Source organism: Schistocerca cancellata, chromosome 2 (genome assembly GCF_023864275.1).
Source record: "Schistocerca cancellata isolate TAMUIC-IGC-003103 chromosome 2, iqSchCanc2.1, whole genome shotgun sequence".
In the NCBI taxonomy this organism is placed as follows: domain Eukaryota; kingdom Metazoa; phylum Arthropoda; class Insecta; order Orthoptera; family Acrididae; genus Schistocerca; species Schistocerca cancellata.
Window position 1 is genome coordinate 800,095,996 of NC_064627.1, and position 22,593 is coordinate 800,118,588.

General features: G+C 40.6%; 1 protein-coding gene across 1 annotated transcript in view; it reads left to right on the top strand.

Annotated features, from left to right (window-relative positions):
- Positions 1 to 9,345, top strand: part of LOC126162657 (cryptochrome-1) — a 78,859-nt gene extending 69,514 nt beyond the window's left edge. Inside the window, exon 10 of the mRNA XM_049919297.1 lies at positions 8,585 to 9,345. Coding sequence (XP_049775254.1) covers positions 8,585 to 8,652 — 68 coding nt within the window. The 3' untranslated portion in view covers positions 8,653 to 9,345. The remainder of the gene's footprint in view (positions 1 to 8,584) is intronic.
- The last annotated feature ends 13,248 nt before the right edge of the window (positions 9,346 to 22,593 follow it).

Below are 22,593 nucleotides of genomic sequence, written 5' to 3' on the forward strand. Positions count from 1 at the left end.
TTAGAATTTAGAAAAACGGACGTAGCTGGTGGAATACTTAATTTTAATCCATTAATGATGAACGTTGGTTTTGACGGTACATGATTCACAATATCAATAGTAACTGATAATGGCGCCTTGCTAGGTCGTAGCAAATGACGTAGCTGAAGGCTATGCTAACTGACAAACTGCCTATTGGCTTCTGTCTCGGGTTCTTCGGCTGACGTTCATCTAATGATTTTTCTGACGTTTCGCCAGCACGAGTGGCTGGCATTGTCAATGCTTCACCCTCCATTGCCGGTGGTGAACTGTTCACCACCGGCAATGGAGGGTGAAGCATTGACAATGCCAGCCACTCGTGCTGGCGAAACGTCAGAAAAATCATTAGATGAACGTCGGCCGAAGAACCCGAGACAGAAGCCAATAGGCAGTTTGTCAACAAGTGGCCACGAAAGCCTTAACAATTTTGTGCTATGCTAACTATTGTCTCGGCAAATGAGAGCATATTTTGTCAGTGAACCATAGCTAGCAAAGTCAGCTGTACAACTGGGGCGAGTGCTAGGAAGTCTCTCTAGACCTGCCGTGTGGCGGCGCTCGGTCTGCAATCACAGATAGTGGCGACACGTGGGTCCAACGTATACTAACGGACCACGGCCGATTTAAAGGCTACCACCTAGCAAGTGTGGTGTCTGGCGGTGACACCACAAGATTATTAAATGAAGGGATTAAGAAAGGTTAATGATGTAGCCTAACCACAGGATTAAAACTGAATATCATTTTGTTCAGATTAAACACAAGTTACTTCGAATGGTGGGTTTACACAGGATAACCTTTAAACACAGTGAAGCAATAAGAGATGAAATAACTAACCTAGCATTCACAGGCATTGATGAATGTAAGCCAAAGCTTACAATTAGTGCAACTAAATAACTCAAACTGAATAAATTTCCTGAAGTTCAATTAGTTCATTCAAGACTATGAGCAATAACCAATTCACCATAGCAAACTGCAGTCACTGATACCTCTACTAGTCCCCTTTTTTCAATTACTTTCTTAAACACACACGGCTCACTGGCTGCTCAGATCTTATCAGTGGCCTTGCACAGCCAGACACAAACATCAAAAGACCATGAATTATGCCTTGCTTGCCTAATTAAAATTTATTTCACATGATGTACAACTACAGTCATGTAAGCATCATGATCTAGGACACCATTCTCATAAGTTCATATTTTAAATCTTTACATATTACAGACACATGAGGGGTGTTCAAAAGAAAAGGTATGAAACAACACTGTGGATATAATTGAAGTCTTTACTCAGAAATAAGCTTAAGCACAACTATCCCACTGTTTCTCGAGCCTAAAGATTCCCTTGGCTGTCACAGGAACCAGTCCTCCACTGTGGCCTTCAGTTCGTCATCTGAGTTGAAGCATTTAGCTTTGAGATGTCATTTTAGTAGACCAAACACATGGTATTTACAGAGTAGCATGTTCGGGCTATAGAGCAGATGCCCAAGCTGCTCCCACTTGTGGACATGCATTATTGTGGAGCAGAGTCACTACCTCTGTGAGCAGCCCAGACCGTTTGCTCTTGATGGACTTGAATAGGCTACTGAGTGTACATGTCATTGTTAATGGTTTTTCCCTGTGCTCGAGGAATTCGATGAGTATCGTACCTCGGGCATCAAAAATGATGGTGAGCATCACTTTGCCTGCTGAGGGCAATTTTTTTGAATCTTTTTGAGGGAGGTGATGAGACTATATCCATGTCCCTAGATGCCTCACTACTTTATCCCAAAGAAGCATATGCAAATTTCAAATACCTTTTCATCTGAACACTACTTATATATAGCCTACCTTCTTTAGACAATTTGCAGACAGTTATTACTTTGTTACACATTAAACATTGCAGAATAATCAACTGTGATATATATTTATACACTGCAAAACAGAATGACAAGAGCTAGTCAAACACACAACTTTATTCAGCTTGCAGCTGCCATACTCCTCTACCGTATTTACTTGAATCTAAGCCGCACTCGAATCTAAGCTGCACCTGAAAAATGAGACTCGAAATCAAGGAAAAAAATGTCCTGAGTTTAAGCTGCACCTGAAGTTTGAGACTCGAAATTCAAGAGGTGAGAAAAGTTTTAGGCCACACCTCCAAATCGAAACAAAGTTGGTCCATTGTAATATGAGACACAATTTAGGTCGAATAAATGACGATACAGCTACAGTAGTTTGGTTTGAGTCGTAAGCTTAGCAGTTAAGCTGTACCAGGTAGCCATTGCTACGCGTCAGTCGCTCCTCTGTATTTATACGGGTACCCTTCCTTTTTCACGTGCTTCATCTGGTTTGAATTGATTGCTTATTTTTCTCTGATCTGATAAGTGCCGTTCTCTTTGTTATAGGTGCTTACATCACTCTAAGCTGAAAATGCATTACTGTACTGTCATGCATTGTTTGTCGCATTCTGATAATGAGTGTTTACAACCTGTCACCATTCGCGGCATGGCTTGCTTTTGTGCGCGCTACCGCCGCTTACAATTTTAAAAAAAGAGAGAGAGAGAGAGGAATCGTCTCATTATCGAAACAATGGCAAGAGACTGCTATTTGTTGTTACTTACACTGCTGCTTTCTTTGATAATAATCAACAAGAACCAAATAATAGGCTGTGTATGATAGAAGATGTTCTGAACGAGAGTTTAGCGAAAATTTTTCTCCGTTTGAAAATCTTTGCAGACGCCTATTTAGTACATTATATTCCGCACAGAAATTAGTCATCTTAGATTTAAAAATCTAGTCAATTTCCGTGCTTCAATTCTGACTGTATCACTATTAGGCATAAGAATAATATGAATATAAACATTACATGATATGTATATTCTTTCGCGTTTGTTGTTGTCTCACTCTAGTTTCATAGTTTATTAGGCAGACAGGATTTAAATGAGATAGCAGCAAATATGAAAGAATGCATGGCAAAATGTTTATGTTCGTATTATTCTTATGGTGAAGAGAATACTGCGTGTGATTCACAATTCATAAAAGTTCCTATTAGCAACCATCTCTTGTGACAGGTAGGAAAAAATTCAGAATGTAGAGTTGGCCATATTGACAAACATCCCAAACAGTCTTGCCAGTCGGATGTTCGTAGTACATTGAAATGCTGCTACATTCGAAGATGAACAATACGGAATTTGTATTTACTTCGTCGGATAATGTATGAAAATGCAGTGGTCGAAACTCGGGGCGGAGAAAAAAGCTAGTCTTCCATCTTTTTTTTAATGTTTTTACTGACGCAGAGGTTTTGGCGCCAGTATTTATCTTTGTGCCTGCAAAGCATGCCCGTGTAGCGCTACACATATTCGAAGGCAGAAGTTAGTTGTGGCGGCACCCACCAACATTTTTCAGAACTTCCACTTACTTTGTACTCGATTCTAAGCCGCAGGTGGTTTTTTGGATTACAGAAACCGGAAAAAAAGTGCGGCTTAGATTCGAGTAAATACGGTACTCGAGTATCAATCTTACAATTGCTATATTATAAAAATTCATATTTAACATGCATAAACAAACTTGAGTAATGGAACAAATAATTCATGCTAATGGTATCCTGTATCTGTGAAGAACTCTTTGTTACGGCACTATATTAACAACTTTTGAATAAATTACTTATAACAATTACAGTGAGGTGACAAAAGTCATGGGATAGTGATACGCACATATACAGTTGGCGGTGCTACTGTGTACACAAGGTATAAAATGGCAGTGCACTGGCAGAACTGTCATTTCTACTCAGGTGATTCATGTGAAAAGATTTCCGACTTGATTATGGCCACATGACGAGAATTAACAGACTTGGAACTTGGAATGGTAGTTGGAGCTAATGCATGGGACATTGGGAATTCAATATTCCGCAATCCACTGTGTCAAGAGTGTGAGGAAAATACCAAATTTCAGGCATTACCTCTCACCACGGCAACGCGGTGACTGCAAGTCTTCACTTCACAACTGAAAGCAATGGTATTTGCATAGAGTTGTCAGAGCTAACAGACAAGCAACACTGCATGCACTGCATGAAATAACTGCAGAAATCAATGTGGGACATATGATGAACATATGTATTAGGACAATGTGGCAAAATTTGGCATTAATGGGCTATGGCAGCAGACAACCAGCAAGAGTGCATTTGTTAGCAGCACATTATGACCTGCAATACCTCTCCTGGCTGATGACCGTTTTGGTTGGACCCTACATGACTGGAAAACTGTGGCCTCGTTAGGTGAGCCCCAATTTCAGTTGGTAAGATCTGATGGTAGGATTCGAGTCTGATTCAGACCCCATGAAACCATGGGATCAAGCTGTCAACAAGGCACTGTGCAAGTTGGTGGTGGCTCCGTAGTGGTATGGGATGTATTTACATGGAATGGACAGGGTTCTCTGGTCCAACTGAACCGATCATTGATAGGAAATCATTAGTTTGGTTACTTGGAGACCATTTATAGCCATTCATGGACTTTGTTCCGAAAAAATGATGGAATTTTTATGAGTGACAATGCGCCATGTCACCATGCCAGAATTGTTTGTGATTGGTTTGAAAAACATGCAAGCAAATGGTTTGGCCACCCATATTGACAAAATCCTGCACCAGCAACATTTTTACAATTATGGACAATTATAGAGGCAGGCTTGTTGAATCCATGCCATGTAGAGTTGTTGCACTATGCTGGGCAAAAGGAGGCCCGACACAATTTTAGGAGGTACCCTTGACTTTTGTCACCACTGTGTATTGTGTGTTCAGTATTAAAATAGATATGGTTGTTTTGCAGCTGTCTTCCAAGACCTATCCAATGGTGTTTCATGCACGTATTTAGTGTTTCTGAACCATTTGTCTGTGTTGTTATAAACAGTTTGGTAATCTAGTCACTTAATAGTAACTTACCAGCTACATGATGTTCCACCAAACCTGCCATTTTTTAAGACTTTATACAGTGGACATATCACTTGTAACATCACCCTATTAGGCCACTTGTATGGCGCGTAAACTTAGTTAATTGTGAATGTTCTTAAATATTTCTGTCAATTACTCATTGTGCTTGTACTTCCATGACAGTTATTTTCCATGTGACCGATGTTCTGATGATGGGGCTATGTCCAAGACACATCTGTTGATTTTTCTGACCCAATAAAGCAATGATGTAAGAATGATGTGTTCACAGTGACAAATACACACACTAAATTGCATTGATGCCACCCCTGCATAATAGTGTGCTGCTCTCCATATCCATATGCCAATAGTGCACCATTGATGCTAGTGATGACAGTCCTGTGAGACATATCAAAGATGCATTCTGGAAGCCTAATTCCTTAACATAGTTGTTTCCTTTATAGAAAGGCATAAGAATCACACATACCAATATATGACGGAAGGAATAAAGTAATAACTCAGCATATACTGTGAGGCATTGAGTGTCCAGATGACTACATTGTGTAACTTGATTGGGATGATGGATTTATCAGATAGTGTGCGAACAGAGGAAGGAAAGGATAGAGAGGAATTCAGAGAATGTTATCTGATGATTGAGAGGAACAGGCAATAAGTGCATGGAATAGGAGTGTGGTATTGGTTAGCTCATTTTGACCTCAGGCAGGGGGTAATGCATGCAGTGCTTAATGGCGTGGAGTGATTTGGGAGGAGGGGGGGGGGGGGGGGGAATTGAGAGTGCATAATGAGTGAAGTGGCGGGCATGGAGATGGGGGCAGAGGCAGGGGCTTGTGGAAGTTGAGATCAGGAATATTGTGGGGTCAAACAATATGTTTTACGTACAATTTCCATCTGTATAGTTCAGATAAACAACTGTAGGTGTGTGTGTGTGTGTGGGGGGGGGGGGGGGGGGGGGGGGAATCCAGGAGTGGCTGGCCAATTCTGCTCTTGGCCATAGTTTAGCAGTGGCCGTTCATCTTGGTAGACAGTTCTCTCTTCCACATCATTGTGTGCCACTCACTAGTTCCCCTACTTTTACCAAAGTGAGCTCACTGGTGCCATTTTCCTATCCAGTGTGCTTTCTAATTTTCCTGCACAGCTGTCGCCCACCCATCTTTCCCTTCCCAGCCTCTTTTCACCTGATGCTCACTCCTCCCAATGGAACCCCTCAGCTCTAATGATCTGTGGTGCTGATTAAATATACTCAACCTGGACAATGTAACTGTGTGGTTGTATGTGTAATATGTATTGTTAGCTCTGAAGAAGGAGATAATCTGAAAGCTTAGTAATATTTCCTGTTTGTTGTATGTGACTGTTGGCCACTTAATGCCTCATCTAAACAGTAAATTTTTGCCTTTAGTCCTTCGATTATTTATATTCCACCACGGACTTTATATTACCATGCACACTGTATCTAGTAAGTTTGATGGATATGCCAAGATCAACCTAGTAGCCAAGTTACATGCTAGTTGCCGGTCACAGATTAGTTTTTCCAGAAGTGGAGATTTTATTCCATTTCATTCAGTCTCTGACCTTTTTCAGTTGAATAGGAATCAAGGGAATTTCAAACAACTGGCCTTCATGGTCTCAGGGTACATCACTCCCACACATATAGGTGAGGCATCTCACACTTTGGATTTTTTTGTGTAATAAAGATGTTGATAATCTACTTTCTCTCTGATAAAAATTCTTAGTGGGCTCATAAAATAACAGCCAGAAGCGTTTCATAACTGTATTAACAGCTGCTACTATTTCTGCCATTGCTATCATTCTCCATAATTTAGTATAGTGTCAGCCAATTCTTCATTTATATATAAAGTTAAAAAAAACACTAATTAATAACAATTTGCCACTGTAAATATTTTGTAAGCAACAAGAATTAAATGGAGTTTGATGGCTAACCTCTGACCATTAAAACTGCAACATCATGATTGTGGTATGCAACAGATGTTGAACTGGTGTGCTTGGGTATGCATATCATTAGCATTTTGATGTAACAGCACAGCTTATATTCTGTATCCCATCTGAATGTTGGTTGTTTGTGAGACGATTTTTTGTGTCTTGTTTAAGAATAAGAAGCATCTACCAGTACATCTCGGAATTCGACAGCAGCAGGATTCCTGCTGAGATTACAGCCTATAGTTGTATGATAATTGTTGTTTGTGTTGTTTGTGTTGTTTGGGATCCCATGACTGCCATACAAATATGGAATCAGTTGGTTCAGGAGTGCCATAATCCACACCATGGAGGATCTCAACAGCCCATGTGACTACTAACCAAAAGGACGCACACATTATTTGCTTGGCTGTGTAGGATCATACAGTCACATCACATGCCTCGAATCAAGAAATGGGTTTGTTTGCAGGAAGTAGCCACACAGATAGGGCGATGACATCTGCAGCACCACAGACTGTTGACTTGGTGGTTATTGTTATGGCTTCCCTTCACACTACAGCAGAGAGAGAAGTGCCAACAATAATATGCCCAACAACCCTTGACTCACGAACAGCACTGAATCATCTTTTGAAACAAGTACTAGTTGTGCACACATCATCATGATGGATGTACTGAGTAGAATGAACATTGCCAGGGTGCATTTGTCATTGTCATGTTGAGGTTCCAGCATGTGACATGATGATATGTTGTGCTATTGTGTGCACAACATGATCACCTCTGATTTGCCTACACTGTAATTTGGACACCAAACATTACATATTTTATGGTAACACTGCCTTACTTTCGAGGTTTCAGTGAAGTTGCACATGGTGTCGTAACCTACCTCGAGACTGAGGGTGTTTGATTGCTGCTCTGACCAGCAGGTTCTCCAAATCTCTCAGCCATGAAAGTCCCCTGCTCATGAGTTGCCGAGAGACTAGCATGGCACTCACTTGCCAAGCACAGTGACTGATACACTGTGGCATACAGTTGTAACAGCATGGAATGAGATACGTGTATCTGTCATCCAAGCTCATTTCTATTTGATGTCCAGCTCGGGCAGAGCCGTTGTTACTGCTCTGTAAATAAATTTTGCACATTGTGTACCTCAAAATCAGGCAAAGCAAAAGCAAAGTTCCGCATTCTGGCAATGATGTCTGACGGTCAGGACTGACCGACTGATGACCTCTGCATCATCTGCTGCCAACAGCATCATTGGATGTGGTATGGAGTGGCCTCATGTCCACCTACCCCAGCCGTTGTCAGCTTTCTTGATGTTGGAGCCATTACTTCTCATTTGAGTAGCTCCTCAATTGGCCTCACAGGGCTGAGTGCACCCCATAACACTTCTACCACTGAGGTAGAATACCTGGCAGAACCAGGAATTGGACCTGGTTCCTCTGTGTAGCAACCAGACACGCTAACCACTGAGCTACAAAGGTGGACACCCCTAAATCACATAAAAATTTTAAAATGCATTCTTCCTACCATACTGTACACAGGCAATAAGTAAAATTTATTGTTTGCTGTTCTACCTGGTGTTGAAATTTTATTGGTTGGCAGTAGAAAGTGTTTTCTCCTGGCTTTCATTTTGAATATTTTTTTTTATTTTTTCATCTCTTTATCTTCATAAAATGAAACAGAGCATGCCATAACACTTAATTCCCCAATTTCTTTACCTTTTCAGGTGGGAAAAGTAAGCAAGAGGACAAAATATCAAACACAGTCAAGAATAAGAAGATGAAGATTACATAGCGAGTGGATTTTAATCATTTGTTCAAATGCTGTATCAGGTTCATAGTTTTGTAATTTTGTTCTGTGAAATGTCAGGATTCAGAGAGAAGCACTTCAAAATTTCATTTAAGACATTCTGATTCCTGCATAGCTTATGATTTGAAGGGGTCGGTGGAAGAAAGTGCTAACCCACAAGAGCATAGTTTTGAGCTATTGCATGTTATAAGTTTGGTTGAATCGACAAATTGTGTGTCACAATGGATTTAACTGTAACTTTTTCTACAGATGGTTACAGTATTTGTTTAGCTACACAATATGATCTATGTGTAAAAAATGTTTGATCAGTCCCAGAAAACTTCTTATTTGTAACATTGTCCCTACTTTTGTGGTTGAATGCTCATCATCGAAAGTACTTGCAAAACTTCTTTATTATAATACATCGGAGAATAATATACGAAAGTTTCTAAACACAAGAAAGATTAAACAGTTACTGCAATAATGATGAAACATTCACAGTGTGACAACATCAGTTTTCATCCACAATTTAGTCACTACATAAAATGTTTTGTTTTCTTTTGCATTAAAAAATTGAATACTAGGCAACTAAATCTTCAAACATACATAAATTACAATGCAGTATGTATAACACACTCACAAGGAAACAACATATTGTAGTTAACTGTAGTCACAACATTAATAAAGTGGCTCTGGATCTCCAGTTTCTTCATTATTCACGTGAGGGCTTTCAAAATAGTCATGATGTGTAGGTGGTGCCCATGCAAGTAACTGGCTTATATCATTCAGTTTTTTTTTAATTCATATGCCGTGTGCCACTGTAATTCCTGGCCTGCTTTAAGATGTTGAAAATTGTCTCCATCCCCTTTTTTGTTATGAAACATTTAAAAAGTTTGCAACAATATTTTGAAAAAGATAGTTGCTACTCACCATTTAGTGGAGATACCGGGTCACAGATAGGCTCAACATAAAGATTGTCAGAAAGTGAGCTTTTGGCCAACAAGCCCTTTGTCGAAAACACACACCACTCACACATACATGGCGAAAGTTTGTGGCTGCTAAGGCCAGACTTTGGTCATGTGTGTGTGTGTGTTTTGTCTACTTTCAATGAAGGCCTTGCTGGCCAAAAGCTCACTTTGTGACAGTCTTTTTGTGGTGTCTGCCTACCTGTGACTCAGCATCTCCGCTATATGGTAAGTAGCAACTATCCTTTTCATAATATTGTTACATTCCATCCTGGATTTTCTATAGTTTGATTTAAAAAGTTTGCATTTACTTGGTGTCTGATCTTCATTACTGTTGGGCTTTTGTGATCCAATTAAGACCAATATTATTTTTGAAGTTGATATTTTGACCCTCATCATATTTTTCTTTGCTGTGTTAAGCTTTGTTTTCAGTGTGTAGGAATTAAAAGTCCTCACTGGTTAACTGTGTAATTATAAAGTCTTTTAACACCCACATTTTGAAATGAGTTTTCTTCACTGCCCAGTTGTGGAAAAGTATGACTGTTTCCTTGGATATTTCTCAACTTTTCTGGCATCTCGATCAGATGAAAGAAAATAGTGACCAGGTAATAGAAAGTAATGTTCAGTTTCTGCAAAGGCATATGTTAAGATAAATTAGTTTACAAGGGAACCATGTTGTAATTTTTATTTTGGACATCACAGTTACCACCTGCATACTGTATCTTCATATTATGGACCTATTTCAGTAAATAGTTGTCTACCTCATTGTTGCCTCTAGCACCAACACTGTGGTGCAGTCATGAATTCTCACATTACATGCCCAAATTTTGCACAAATAAAAAGCAGGATCAGATGGAAGTTTTGGCGGGATAGCATCTGCTGGAGATCAATAGAAATTGTGAGTATGTTTCCCGGCTTATCTTTTGCTTTGGCATTCAGTTCTTGAAATTTCTCCGTAAAACCTTCAGGTCTCCTCAGGTATCGCTGTTTTTCTTTAAGGACTTCTTTCTTTTCATCTTCAGGGTTCATCAGGTTGGTGAGTATAACATGCAGTTTGTCATAACTCTTGAAAGTATCTGACTTTGGTAGTTGAAATCCATTATTATACAATTGCCAAAATATCTGCATGTACTTGTATTCACTGACAGATTGAATGTTTCTTTCATCACAGTACTTTACAAAGTAATCATGATATAATGCTGTTATATTCAAGTCACTATTAAAATACGCTTTATTTGGGCTTTGCATTTGTTATAATGCATCTCGTATGGAGGTATGCTATGATATGGTCATAGACATCCTGGGCTCTGTATTCCAGGAATAGAGTTTGGGCAGCCTTTATATTTTCCGCTTTGACACAGAAAAGACTTTCTGTACACACACACACACACACACACACACACACACACACACACACACACACACACTCTCTCTCTCTCTCTCTCTCTCTCTCTCTCTCTCTCTCTCTCTACCTACAATTACCCATCTTTATTGATGTTAAAATTATAGCACTTACGCTTATAAGAAGATGGTGCTGAGGGCTGATCATACCTCCTTTTCACAGCATATGATTTTATAAGATCAAATAAATATGAATTTTGTATGTCAAAGTCAAGCAGATTCCAGGAGCCATTAAAAATATCATTCTTGACCTCTGAAAGTTTTTCGTCACATTTCAGTTCTCCAAGAGCATGTTCAGGAACTATCTCCCCTTTACAATTTCTATAAGGCCTGGTTTCATTTAGTCTTTGCTTTTTTCTTGCCTTCTTAGAAATTATTCTTTTCCTTTTTCAGTTGGGTTGAGGGTTACCTGATGTAGGATGTGGTGACTCACTTCCTGTTTCTCTTTCAAGTGGATGTAGACAGTGCTTCTTCCTGAAAATACAAACATATATAATTGGATAGATAAAAAATCTACTACCCTGCGGCAGAAGAACTCGCACATAAAAGACTGATGTAATTGGCAAGCTTTCAGAGCCAGTCTTCAGACAGAAGGGTTGAAGGGGAAGGTATAAGGCTGAAGGAAAAGGACTGGAGAGGTCTAGGAAAAGGAGTAGATTTTGGGAAAGTCACCCAGAACCGCGGGTCAGGGGACACTTACCGTGCAGGATGAGAAAGAAAGACTGATTGTTGGGTACTTCATCGGACAAGATTTGAAAACCTTACGTTCTGGGTGACTTTCCCAAAACCTGAGGTTTTCAAATCAGTATTTCCTTCTCATTCCGAGCAGCAAGTGTCCCCTGACCCACAGTTCTGGGTGACTCTCCTGAAATCTACCCCTTTTCCTAGACCTCTTCAGCCCTTTTCCTTCACCTTTCTTCCTTCCTCTTCAACCCTTATGTATGAAGAAGGAGCCACTGGCTCCGAAAGCTTGCCAATTACAACAGTCTTTTATGTGTATGTTCTGCCACTGCTTGGTGAGTAGAGTTTTTATCTATCCAATTACACAATTTTGTCAGTAATTGATTGTTTTCATTGTTATAAAAATACAGACAGGCAAACATTTCTAGAGAATAAATACCAATAAAAATAATGCTAACCCAAAGTGTTTAACATTAGTACCAAAACAATGCTAAGCCCCAAAAACATGTAACAGGGACTATTTGATAACTTTTATGCACACAAGCAACATATCAATTGGTGGCCCCCACCATTTCTCTCTCTCTCTCTGCCTCCCTCCCTCCTTATACACACAAGTTGCTGTTCTTGGCCTCTTGGTAAGACCTTCAAAAATAAATATAAATCTAGTGAGTGTGGAAATGGGTTGTTTTGGCTACTAATTACGGTACACCATATAAATTCTGCACTAGGGGCATCCCTGGTGCCCCTCACACAACTTGGCATACCAAGCGGCTGCTTGTTTCACTTGGACCTTAAACCAGCACCATAGATTTTTCTGTTGTTACGAGGTGAAATGGGAGACTGTAATAACATTACACACATTCACGCATATGTTTCACATTACATTTATGTACTCATAACATTAACGAAGTCTCCATAATTTTAATAAATGCTGTGCTTAAATCATTTGTCGTTTGTGGTTAAACTGGTGGCAGTACAATGCTAAGCTACACTTAAACAAACAATGGTAAATCCGGGATGGAATACTGAAAATATTATGAGGAGGACAGATTGCTACTCACCAAACAGTGGACATGCTGAGTCGCTGACATATACCGCAAAGAGACTGGGAAACAAGTAAGCTTATCAGAATGAGATTTTCACTCTGCAGCGGAGTGTGCGCTGATATGAAACTTCCTGGCAGATTAAAACTGTGTGCCCGACCGAGACTCGAACTCGGGACCTTTGCCTTTCGCGGGCAAGTGCTCTGCCATCTGAGCTACCGAAGCACGACTCACGCCCAGTCCTCACAGCTTTACTTCTGCCAGTATCTCGTCTCCTACCTTCCAAACTTTACAGAAGCTCTCCTGCGAACCTCGCAGGAGAGCTTCTGTAAAGTTTGGAAGGTAGGAGACGAGATACTGGCAGAAGTAAAGCTGTGAGGACTGGGCGTGAGTCGTGCTTCGGTAGCTCAGATGGCAGAGCACTTGCCCGCGAAAGGCAAAGGTCCCGAGTTCGAGTCTCGGTCGGGCACACAGTTTTAATCTGCCAGAAAGTTTCAAGTAAGCTTATGGCCAAAAGGCCTTCTTCTGAATTAGACAACATACATTAACTCACATTCGCATAAATGCAAGTTACACACACATGACCACTTCTCTGGCTGTCCAAACATCCGTTTATTTATTCGATGAAAAGATTTCAACATAACTGCCATGTTTACTCTGTGGCATGGCATTGTTTTCATTCACAGACAAAAAGAAAACTATGACAAGACAAAATGATTCATATAGCCATCAGCACTTTCTAGGGGTGTAAGTGGAACTACATATTAATAACATTTAGTGCAATCAGAACCATAATAGATAGCATTATCAGACTAATTATCACAAAATTTCTTCCTCGGGCCTCTTCATTTGTGACTGATTAGTTCAAGAACTATGATGTTAGTAAGTCTTTAGCTCTTCTAGTGCTACTTACATTTTTACTTTTTGCAAGTATGATGTGATGTATAATAACTGTTTAAATGTCATGTTGCTTTTTCCCAAATTTGTTTGATGGATATATTTTGCAAATGAACCAGAATTTTTGAATCAGTCCATTAGTTTCATTTCCTCTCAAACTGAATTCTTCTGCTATTATTTTTGTATCTTCTTTAACTATGCATTACTTAGTCTCCTACTTAAAAAAAAAAAAAAAAAAAATGCAGAATTTCAAAAGATAAAAACAATGAAATTATTTGCATATGTCACAATCTAGACCCCCACTTTTTCCTACCCTGCACTGTTCCCTCTCCCAATGCTCGCGAGAGAGAATGTCAAACTGCGGTATCAGTTTAATATTTGTTAATTTGCTGTTCACGGAGCAAGCTACAGAATAGTATGAAAACTAAAAGTGTTCGCCCTAATTCATGTGACAGTCTAATGGAATGGGACATAAATGCTTCTGAAGATACTGCCTGTTTACAACTGGATAGAGAAGTTATTATTTAATTATCTCCTCATTCCACTTACAGGTCTGTGTTATGAGTAACATTAGGTAAGCTTCATACCCGTGCACACTCTGCAGCAGTGTGAAAATTTCATCCCCCAGCTCTGGTTAAGCCATATCTTTACAATACCTTTCTTCCAGAAGTACTAATCCTGCATTTTTCGAAGGAAAGGTTCTGTGAAGTTTAGAGTGTTCAAGAAGAGGTGTTGGCAGAAATAAATCTGCAAGGATGGGTCATCAGTCATGCTTTGGTAGCTCAGTCAGTAGAGCACTTGCCTCCGAAAGGCATAGGTCCCGAGTTTGCGTCTCGGTCCAGCACACAGTTTAATCTGCCAGGAAATTTCATATCAGTGCACACTCTGCTGCAGAGTGAAAATTTCACTCTGGAAACCTTAGGTAATATTGTCAAACAAGCTATTGTGATTTAAAATTTGGCTCTGTACCGCACCAAGGTTGAGCAGTATATGTTAATTAAGTTTATTTTTTCTGTTTCTGCGAATTAATCTTGGGCTCAAATGTGATCCTTTACCACAGATGTGCAATGCGTAAAGGTGCTTGCCGTATTTTTTAATCTCTTCCCCATTTATAAATGAAGTACGCAAACACACAAAAAATTGCCACTGGATAACTGCACACTGTTACAATGGGAAACTATATTTCCCTTATTGAATTTAGTTCTATTTAGTAGATAATACTGGCTAAATTTGTTATTGTACCATGACAGGTAAAATTCAAGAAACACTGTATACTTTGAAAAAATGAAATAAATTCTTTTCTCCACACAGCTTTTTTGTTGCATGCAATATTTTTGTTTGCAAAAGAAAACTCATGATGAGAATTACTTTGTATAAACTATAATTGTTGACAGCTTAAAAAAAAATCTACATATAATTTTAAATACAAACAACAGACAATATTTAAGTTGGGATTTTCTCTCTCTCTCTCATGGACAGAATGGATTTAGTCTTTCAAACAATTAGTATATTTAATTACAGTGGCATGATATAGCTCACACAGTTCCTCCTTTGACATCAAACAAAATACCCTGAGAGAACATTTTTATGTTATTAACTCTATGTTTTACACTGAAAGCAATGGGCCTTTTTATTATTTGTACTTGTGGCCTTTGCTAGTTCATACAAAGTACGTATACAGTATATTCCGAACATTTGCATATATTTAAACTGTAACATTAATTTCAATAGGTTACATGCAACTGACATTCTTCAGTGTTTGCTTAACAGTGTTACTCAGTCCTCTTACTTTATAGTCAGTTCCAGTTCTCCCGCATGCCAGTGACATCCAAGTTCCTTAGGGTGTGTTTACAATGCTACCTTGCTACTCGCCGGCATGACCTGGCAACGATGAATCAAATCCCATGCATGTTACCAGCCCATTTAACCTGCACCGACATTTTTGCCACACTGCTCATTATGCTTCTCGCCATGAGATGATATCAAACTGGTCTGTGTTTCGTTCTGTGACTGTCACCACCCATACTGAAATTTGAGCTGTCCTTGGCTACTTCAGGCTCAGTGTAGCATTATTGTCCTTCTTGTTGCATAGCATCTCACTCTGTTTCTCTCCACATCTGTGCTCCGTGAACCACCGTGAAGTGTATGGCAGAGGGTATGTCCCACTGTACCAGTTATTAGAGCAGGGCTTAACAACTGGCTGGTTTTGAGCGCGAGTACTCGCGTCTGCTCAGGCACGTGCTCGTGAGCAGGTGCAAGGTCGCAGAGTAGGGACGGAGGGGAAATGCGCGCGCACGTATGAATAGGACCGCAGCGTGCCTATTGAATTCGCGCCGACTGTGTAACGTTAAAAGTACTACGATCAGCTCTAACAGTCACTTCGCTGGTTAAGAATCATGTCAAGTCGCCGTTGTGTAACCCCAACCATGCTTTCGCAGTTCAACCCCCATTGGGAGGAATTGTATCTGTTTACAGAAAAAGATGGTGTTGCAAAATGTTTAGTATGTCACAAAACGCTGAATTCTTTTAGGAAATTTAATTTGCAGCAACATTACATGTCGTACCACGCGAAAGACTATGGAAGTGGAAAATGTGATGGACCAGATCGTGTACAGGAAGTTATTAAACTTAAAAGGAAGCTATCCGAAGAAGATCTGGATGACGAAGAAAAATCAACTGAGGCAGCTCTCAGAGTGAGCTACAAAATTGCTTTGTGTTTAGCAAAATCCCTGCGCCCCTTCACTGATGGCGATTTAACAAAAGATGTTTGGTAGTTGCAGCGGAACATTTGTGTCCATCTCAAGTTGAACAGTTTCGGATTGTGCCATTATCTGACATGACCATTATGCGTCGCATACAGGACATGGCAGATGACGTCCAGAGCCAGCTTACAAATATCTATAAAGATTTTGTGGCGTATTCTCTAGCTCTGGATGAAAGTGTCAATATCACTGGAACAGCGCACCTTTCCATATTTATTAGAGGTGTTAATAGAGATCTTCAGGTGAGGAAGGAGCTCCTCGATGTAGTAGCCATGAAGAACACTACAATCGGAGGTGATATTTTAAGTAGTGTTGAAGAAAGTGTTGAAAATATAGGATTGTCATGGAATTCTTTAGTTTCAGTGTCTACAGACGGTGCACCAGCGATGACAGGGAAAAAATTAGGTTTCGTTGCGCTGTTGAAGGAGAAAATGCAAAAACTGACCATGCCGAATGAAATAAGGGGCGTTCACTGTGTGATCCACCAGGAAAACTTATGTGCAAAGAGTATCACTCCAAAAAAATGTGATGAGTGTTGTTGTTCGTACAACCAATTATATAAGGAAGCATGGCACTTAAAAGCTTTCTTGAGGATGTAGAAAGCCAGTATGGTAGCCTGCCTTATTACAGCGAGGTCTGCTGGCTTAGTCGTGGCGAATTATTAAATCAAATTTTTGCCTATTAGATGAGATAAATATGTTCATGGAAATAAATAACATGTGTGTTCCTGAATTGAAAGAGCCTTCATGGAAATGTGATCTCGCGTTCTTAGCAGATTTAACTAGCCATCTGAATGCTTTGAACATTTCACTACAAGGTAAAGATCTGCTAATTACTCATTTCATAGATCGAATACAAGCTTTTAAAATGAAATTGACACTTTGGGTGAGTCAGCTGGAAACAGGAAATCTAGCTCATTTTCCTAAATTATCATCCATGCAAGATGTTCACAAAGACTGTGAACGTTATTCACATAGTTTAGTTGCCCTTAAGGAAGAATTTGATCAACGCTTTCAAGATCTGACAGCACTAGACAGTGATTCTGATTTGTTCTCCTCTCCATATTCAGCGAATATTGAAGAGATTCGTCCTGAGCTGCAACTAGAAATTATTGACCTGCAGTGTGACAGAGAATACAGAGACAAATTTCAGAGCAAGAAAAACATTTTGGAATTTTACAGACACTTCCCTCAAGATAGATTTCCTCATTTGCACAAACTGGCGGCTACAATAATATCAGTGTTCGGTTCCATGTATGTTTGTGAATAACTGTTCTCTGGAATGAAATGTATCAAGACGCGCCTGAGAAACGCATTGTCTGATCGAAATTTAAACTGCATGCTGCATACACTAAGCTAATAAAATTATGTGGCACGTGTACATTCTCCTTAATTTGTTTCATTTGTCACAGTAATAATTCGTGAGTGATATCCTTGCAGGTGGCCGCGGATTTACAGTGACTGGCAGCAGCTGTTGTGTGCCCCCATGTGACTCTCCCCACTCTCCGCTCTGGTCCGGTAGTGGGGGTAGCGTGCTCGCGCTGCTCCGTGCTCGCGCCTTGCTGCTCACAGCTTGCCCCGCGAGCACGTATGTTGTGAAGCCCTGTATTAGAGCTTCTTCCTGTTTCATTCACGTACACAGTGCAGGAAAAATGATTGTTTAAATGCCTGTGTTTGTGCTCATTTACTCTTGTCCTAATGATACCTATAGGAGCAATATGTAGGGGACTGGACTATATTCCTAAGTCATCATTTAAAACCAGTTCTTGAAACTTTGTAAGTAGACTTTCTCAGGGTAGTTTCCATTTACCTTGAGGAGTCTGCCAGTTCAGTTTCAACATCATCTCTGTGACACGCTCCCAAGTGCCAAACGAACCTGTGAAGGTGCCCTTTTCTGTATACATTCAATATTCCCTGTTAGAGTTATTTCGTAATGGTGCCACACACTTGAGAAATATTCTAAGATGGGTTGCACAAGTGATTTGTGGACAATCTCCTTTGCAGACTGATTGCATTTCCCAATTATTCTACCAATAAATGGAAGATTGCTAGCTGCTTTACCCATGACAGCATATGTGATTGTTCCATTTCATGTTCCCATTATGCGTACACCAAGGTATTTGTATGACTACGAATTTCAACTCTGGCTCACATATATTATTTTCATAGGATACTATATTTTTTCATTTTTTTTAAGTCACAGTTTTACATTTTTGAACACTTAATGCAAGTTGCCAGTCTTTGCACCACTTTGGAATCTTATCAAGGTCTGACAAAATACACTCCTGGAAATGGAAAAAAGAACACATTGACACCGGTGTGTCAGACCCACCATACTTGCTCCGGACACTGCGAGAGGGCTGTACAAGCAATGATCACATGCACGGCACAGCGGACACACCAGGAACCGCAGTGTTGGCCGTCGAATGGCGCTAGCTGCGCAGCATTTGTGCACCGCCGCCGTCAGTGTCAGCCAGTTTGCCGTGGCATACGGAGCTCCATCGCAGTCTTTAACACTGGTAGCATGCCGCGAGAGCGTGGACGTGAACCGTATGTGCAGTTGACGGACTTTGAGCGAGGGCATATAGTGGGCATGCGGGAGGCCGGGTGGACGTACCGCCGAATTGCTCAACACGTGGGGCGTGAGGTCTCCACAGTACATCGATGTTGTCGCCAGTGGTCGGCGGAAGGTGCACGTGCCCGTCGACCTGGGACCGGACCGCAGCGACGCACGGATGCACGCCAAGACCGTAGGATCCTACGCAGTGCCGTAGGGGACTGCACCGCCACTTCCCAGCAAATTAGGGACACTGTTGCTCCTGGGGTATCAGCGAGGACCATTCGCAACCGTCTCCATGAAGCTGGGCTACGGTCCCGCACACCGTTAGGCCGTCTTCTGCTCACGCCCCAACATCGTGCAGCCCGCCTCCAGTGGTGTTGCGACAGGCGTGAATGGAGGGACGAATGGAGACGTGTCGTCTTCAGCGATGAGAGTCGCTTCTGCCTTGGTGCCAATGATGGTCGTATGCGTGTTTGGCGCCGTGCAGGTGAGCGCCACAATCAGGACTGCATACGACCGAGGCACACAGGGCCAACACCCGGCATCATGGTGTGGGGAGCGATCTCCTACACTGGCCGTACACCACTGGTGATCGTCGAGGGGACACTGAATAGTGCACGGTACATCCAAACCGTCATCGAACCCATCGTTCTACCATTCCTAGACCGGCAAGGGAACTTGCTGTTCCAACAGGACAATGCACGTCCGCATGTATCCCGTGCCACCCAACGTGCTCTAGAAGGTGTAAGTCAACTACCCTGGCCAGCAAGATCTCCGGATCTGTCCCCCATTGAGCATGTTTGGGACTGGATGAAGCGTCGTCTCACGCGGTCTGCATGTCCAGCACGAACACTGGTCCAACTGAGGCGCCAGGTGGAAATGGCATGGCAAGCCGTTCCACAGGACTACATCCAGCATCTCTACGATCGTCTCCATGGGAGAATAGCAGCCTGCATTGCTGCGAAAGGTGGATATACACTGTACTAGTGCCGACATTGTGCATGCTCTGTTGCCTGTGTCTATGTGCCTGTGGTTCTGTCAGTGTGATCATGTGATGTATCTGACCCCAGGAATGTGTCAATAAAGTTTCCCCTTCCTGGGACAATGAATTCACGGTGTTCTTATTTCAATTTCCAGGAGTGTATTTGTGCAGCTTTGTTCAGACTGTACTTCATTGTAGATAACTGTGTCATCTGTGAAAAATCTGAGGTTACTGTTAATATTGTCCACAAGGTCATTAATATGCAACATGAACAAGAACGGACCCAACACACTTCCCCGGGTACACCCACAGTTACTTCTACATGTGTCGAAGACTCTCCATCCAAGGTAACATGCTACATCTCCCCTACCAAGAAATCTTTAACCTAGTCACAAATTGTGTTTGATACCATACATGATCGTACTTTTTATAATAAGCATTGGTGTGGTACTGAGTCAGATGGTTTTTGGAAATCAAGAAATGTTACATATACCTGACTGCCTTGATCTATGGCTTTCTGGATGTCATGTGAGAAAAGTGGAAGGTTGTTTTCACACAATCCATCTCTTCGAAATCCTTGCTGGTTGACAAGGAGGAGGTCATTTTGTTCAAAATACCTAATTACTTTTGAGCTTAGAACACGTTCTAAGATTCTACAACAAATGGATCTCAAGAATATTGGACAGTAGTTTTGTGGATCACTTCTGCTACCCTTCTTGCAGACAGGTGTGACGTGTGCGTTCTTCCATCTACTGAACACGGTTTTTTGTGCAAATGATCTATGATAGATTACAGTTAAATGAGGGGCTAAGTCAGGTGCAAATTCAGTGTAGAATCTGACAGGTATCTCATTGGGCCCTGGAGTTTAGTTCAATTTTAAAGATTTTGGCCGTTTCTCAACGCCACTGGCACTAACATCTATTCCACTCATCTTTTCATTGGTACAGGACTTAAATTGGGGCAATACTCCTGGGTTTTCCTTCGTAAAGGGACATTTGATAACGGAATTAAGCATTTCTGCACTCAATTTCAACTCGTGAGTGACTATATGCTAACTTTAGTGCCACTAACAGGCTTTACATATGATCTTTTTTGGATTTTGTTTAAGGTCCTTTAACAATATTCTGCTACAGTAATCATTGAAGACTTCACACACAATGTTCTCATGACTGCCAAATACATTTCATTCAGCATCTCTCTGTCTATAGCCGTATGCTTTGTTTTACATCTATTATGCAATACTCTGTTTCCTTAGGAGTTTCTTTACAGTGACTGCATGCAATGGATGCTGTCATAGTCTACTTCTGCATCTTTATATACATTTATATTCTGCAAACTACCATGAAGTGCATGGCAGAGAGTACTTCCCACTGTAAAACACATTAAAGTTCCTTCCTGTTCCATTCGTGAACGGAGCATGGGAAAATGCCTCTGTGTGAGCTGTAATTACCTTAACCTTGTCCTTGTGATCACTGTAGAAGTGATATGCAGGAGACTGTAGTATACTCCTAGATTCCTTGAGATACTGGTCCTGGAAACTTTGTAAATAGTCTTATGAGAAAATAGTTTGCGACTCTCATGCATCTGCCAGCTCAGATTTTTCTACATTTCAGTAAAGCTGTTTATTGGACCAGACAGACATGCAGCTATTGGTGTTGTCCTTACATTTGTGTGTTTAATATTCCATATATTCATATTTCATATGGATTTCACACACTTGAACAATATTCTAAGACTGACTGCATGATCACAGTACTGGTATTCTACCATACACTTACACACTTACTTACTTACTTACTTACTCACTCACATTTCCTTCCTTCCTTCAAAACTGACAAAATATTACCTCAGAGTGAGTAGGTCTATGAATTGTTCCTCCACAGAAATTATATTAATAATGTTGGGTTGAATCTTCATATCTGTAACTATTCTAGTCTAATAAAATTTAAAATCAACTGTAAAATTTGTTTCGACATTCATAACTGTCTGAATAAGTGCTGTTGGCAGATCAGGTGAAAGTATCTGCAGTGTGGATAGTCAACATTCAAAGAGTGGATCCATATCTCTTCTTCCTTCTCACATTCAATAATCACATTTGTAGCATGATAGACCACTATTACTGTCATCAGATGAAGTCAAAAGTATTGTTTTGAATCACACAGTGCAAGTACTCCACTCACATAGTGACTTGAACAGATGTATGGTAAAGATTTCTGGTGAGAAGCAAGATGCCCGTACAACCATCGAGTAATGATGTGCCAGCCGTGAGGCTGCGGCATAAATGCAACAAGGCTCCTGGCAAGCATCAAGATGCGAGCACCAGCAGCGAGGCTGCACTGTAAGCATACCCTTAGAATTCGCTTAACTAGATATGTGTTGCACAGTGATCATGAAAACAAATTGTGCACATATGAGTGGTTAGTCTCACTACATAGGGAAACAGACATGTAACACTTTTTTTTACTTTTAATATAGCTTCTTATTTCAGACATTTCTTTCACAACATTTGGGACACTGTAATAAAATGCAATTGAATTTACTCACAAATTTCAACACACAGAAGAGTTGGCCAAGTTAATTAAATGGTTGGAAACATCACAAATATTTTAATTTTAAACATCATTTCAAAGCATTGAAGCCATAAAAAAGTAACATTA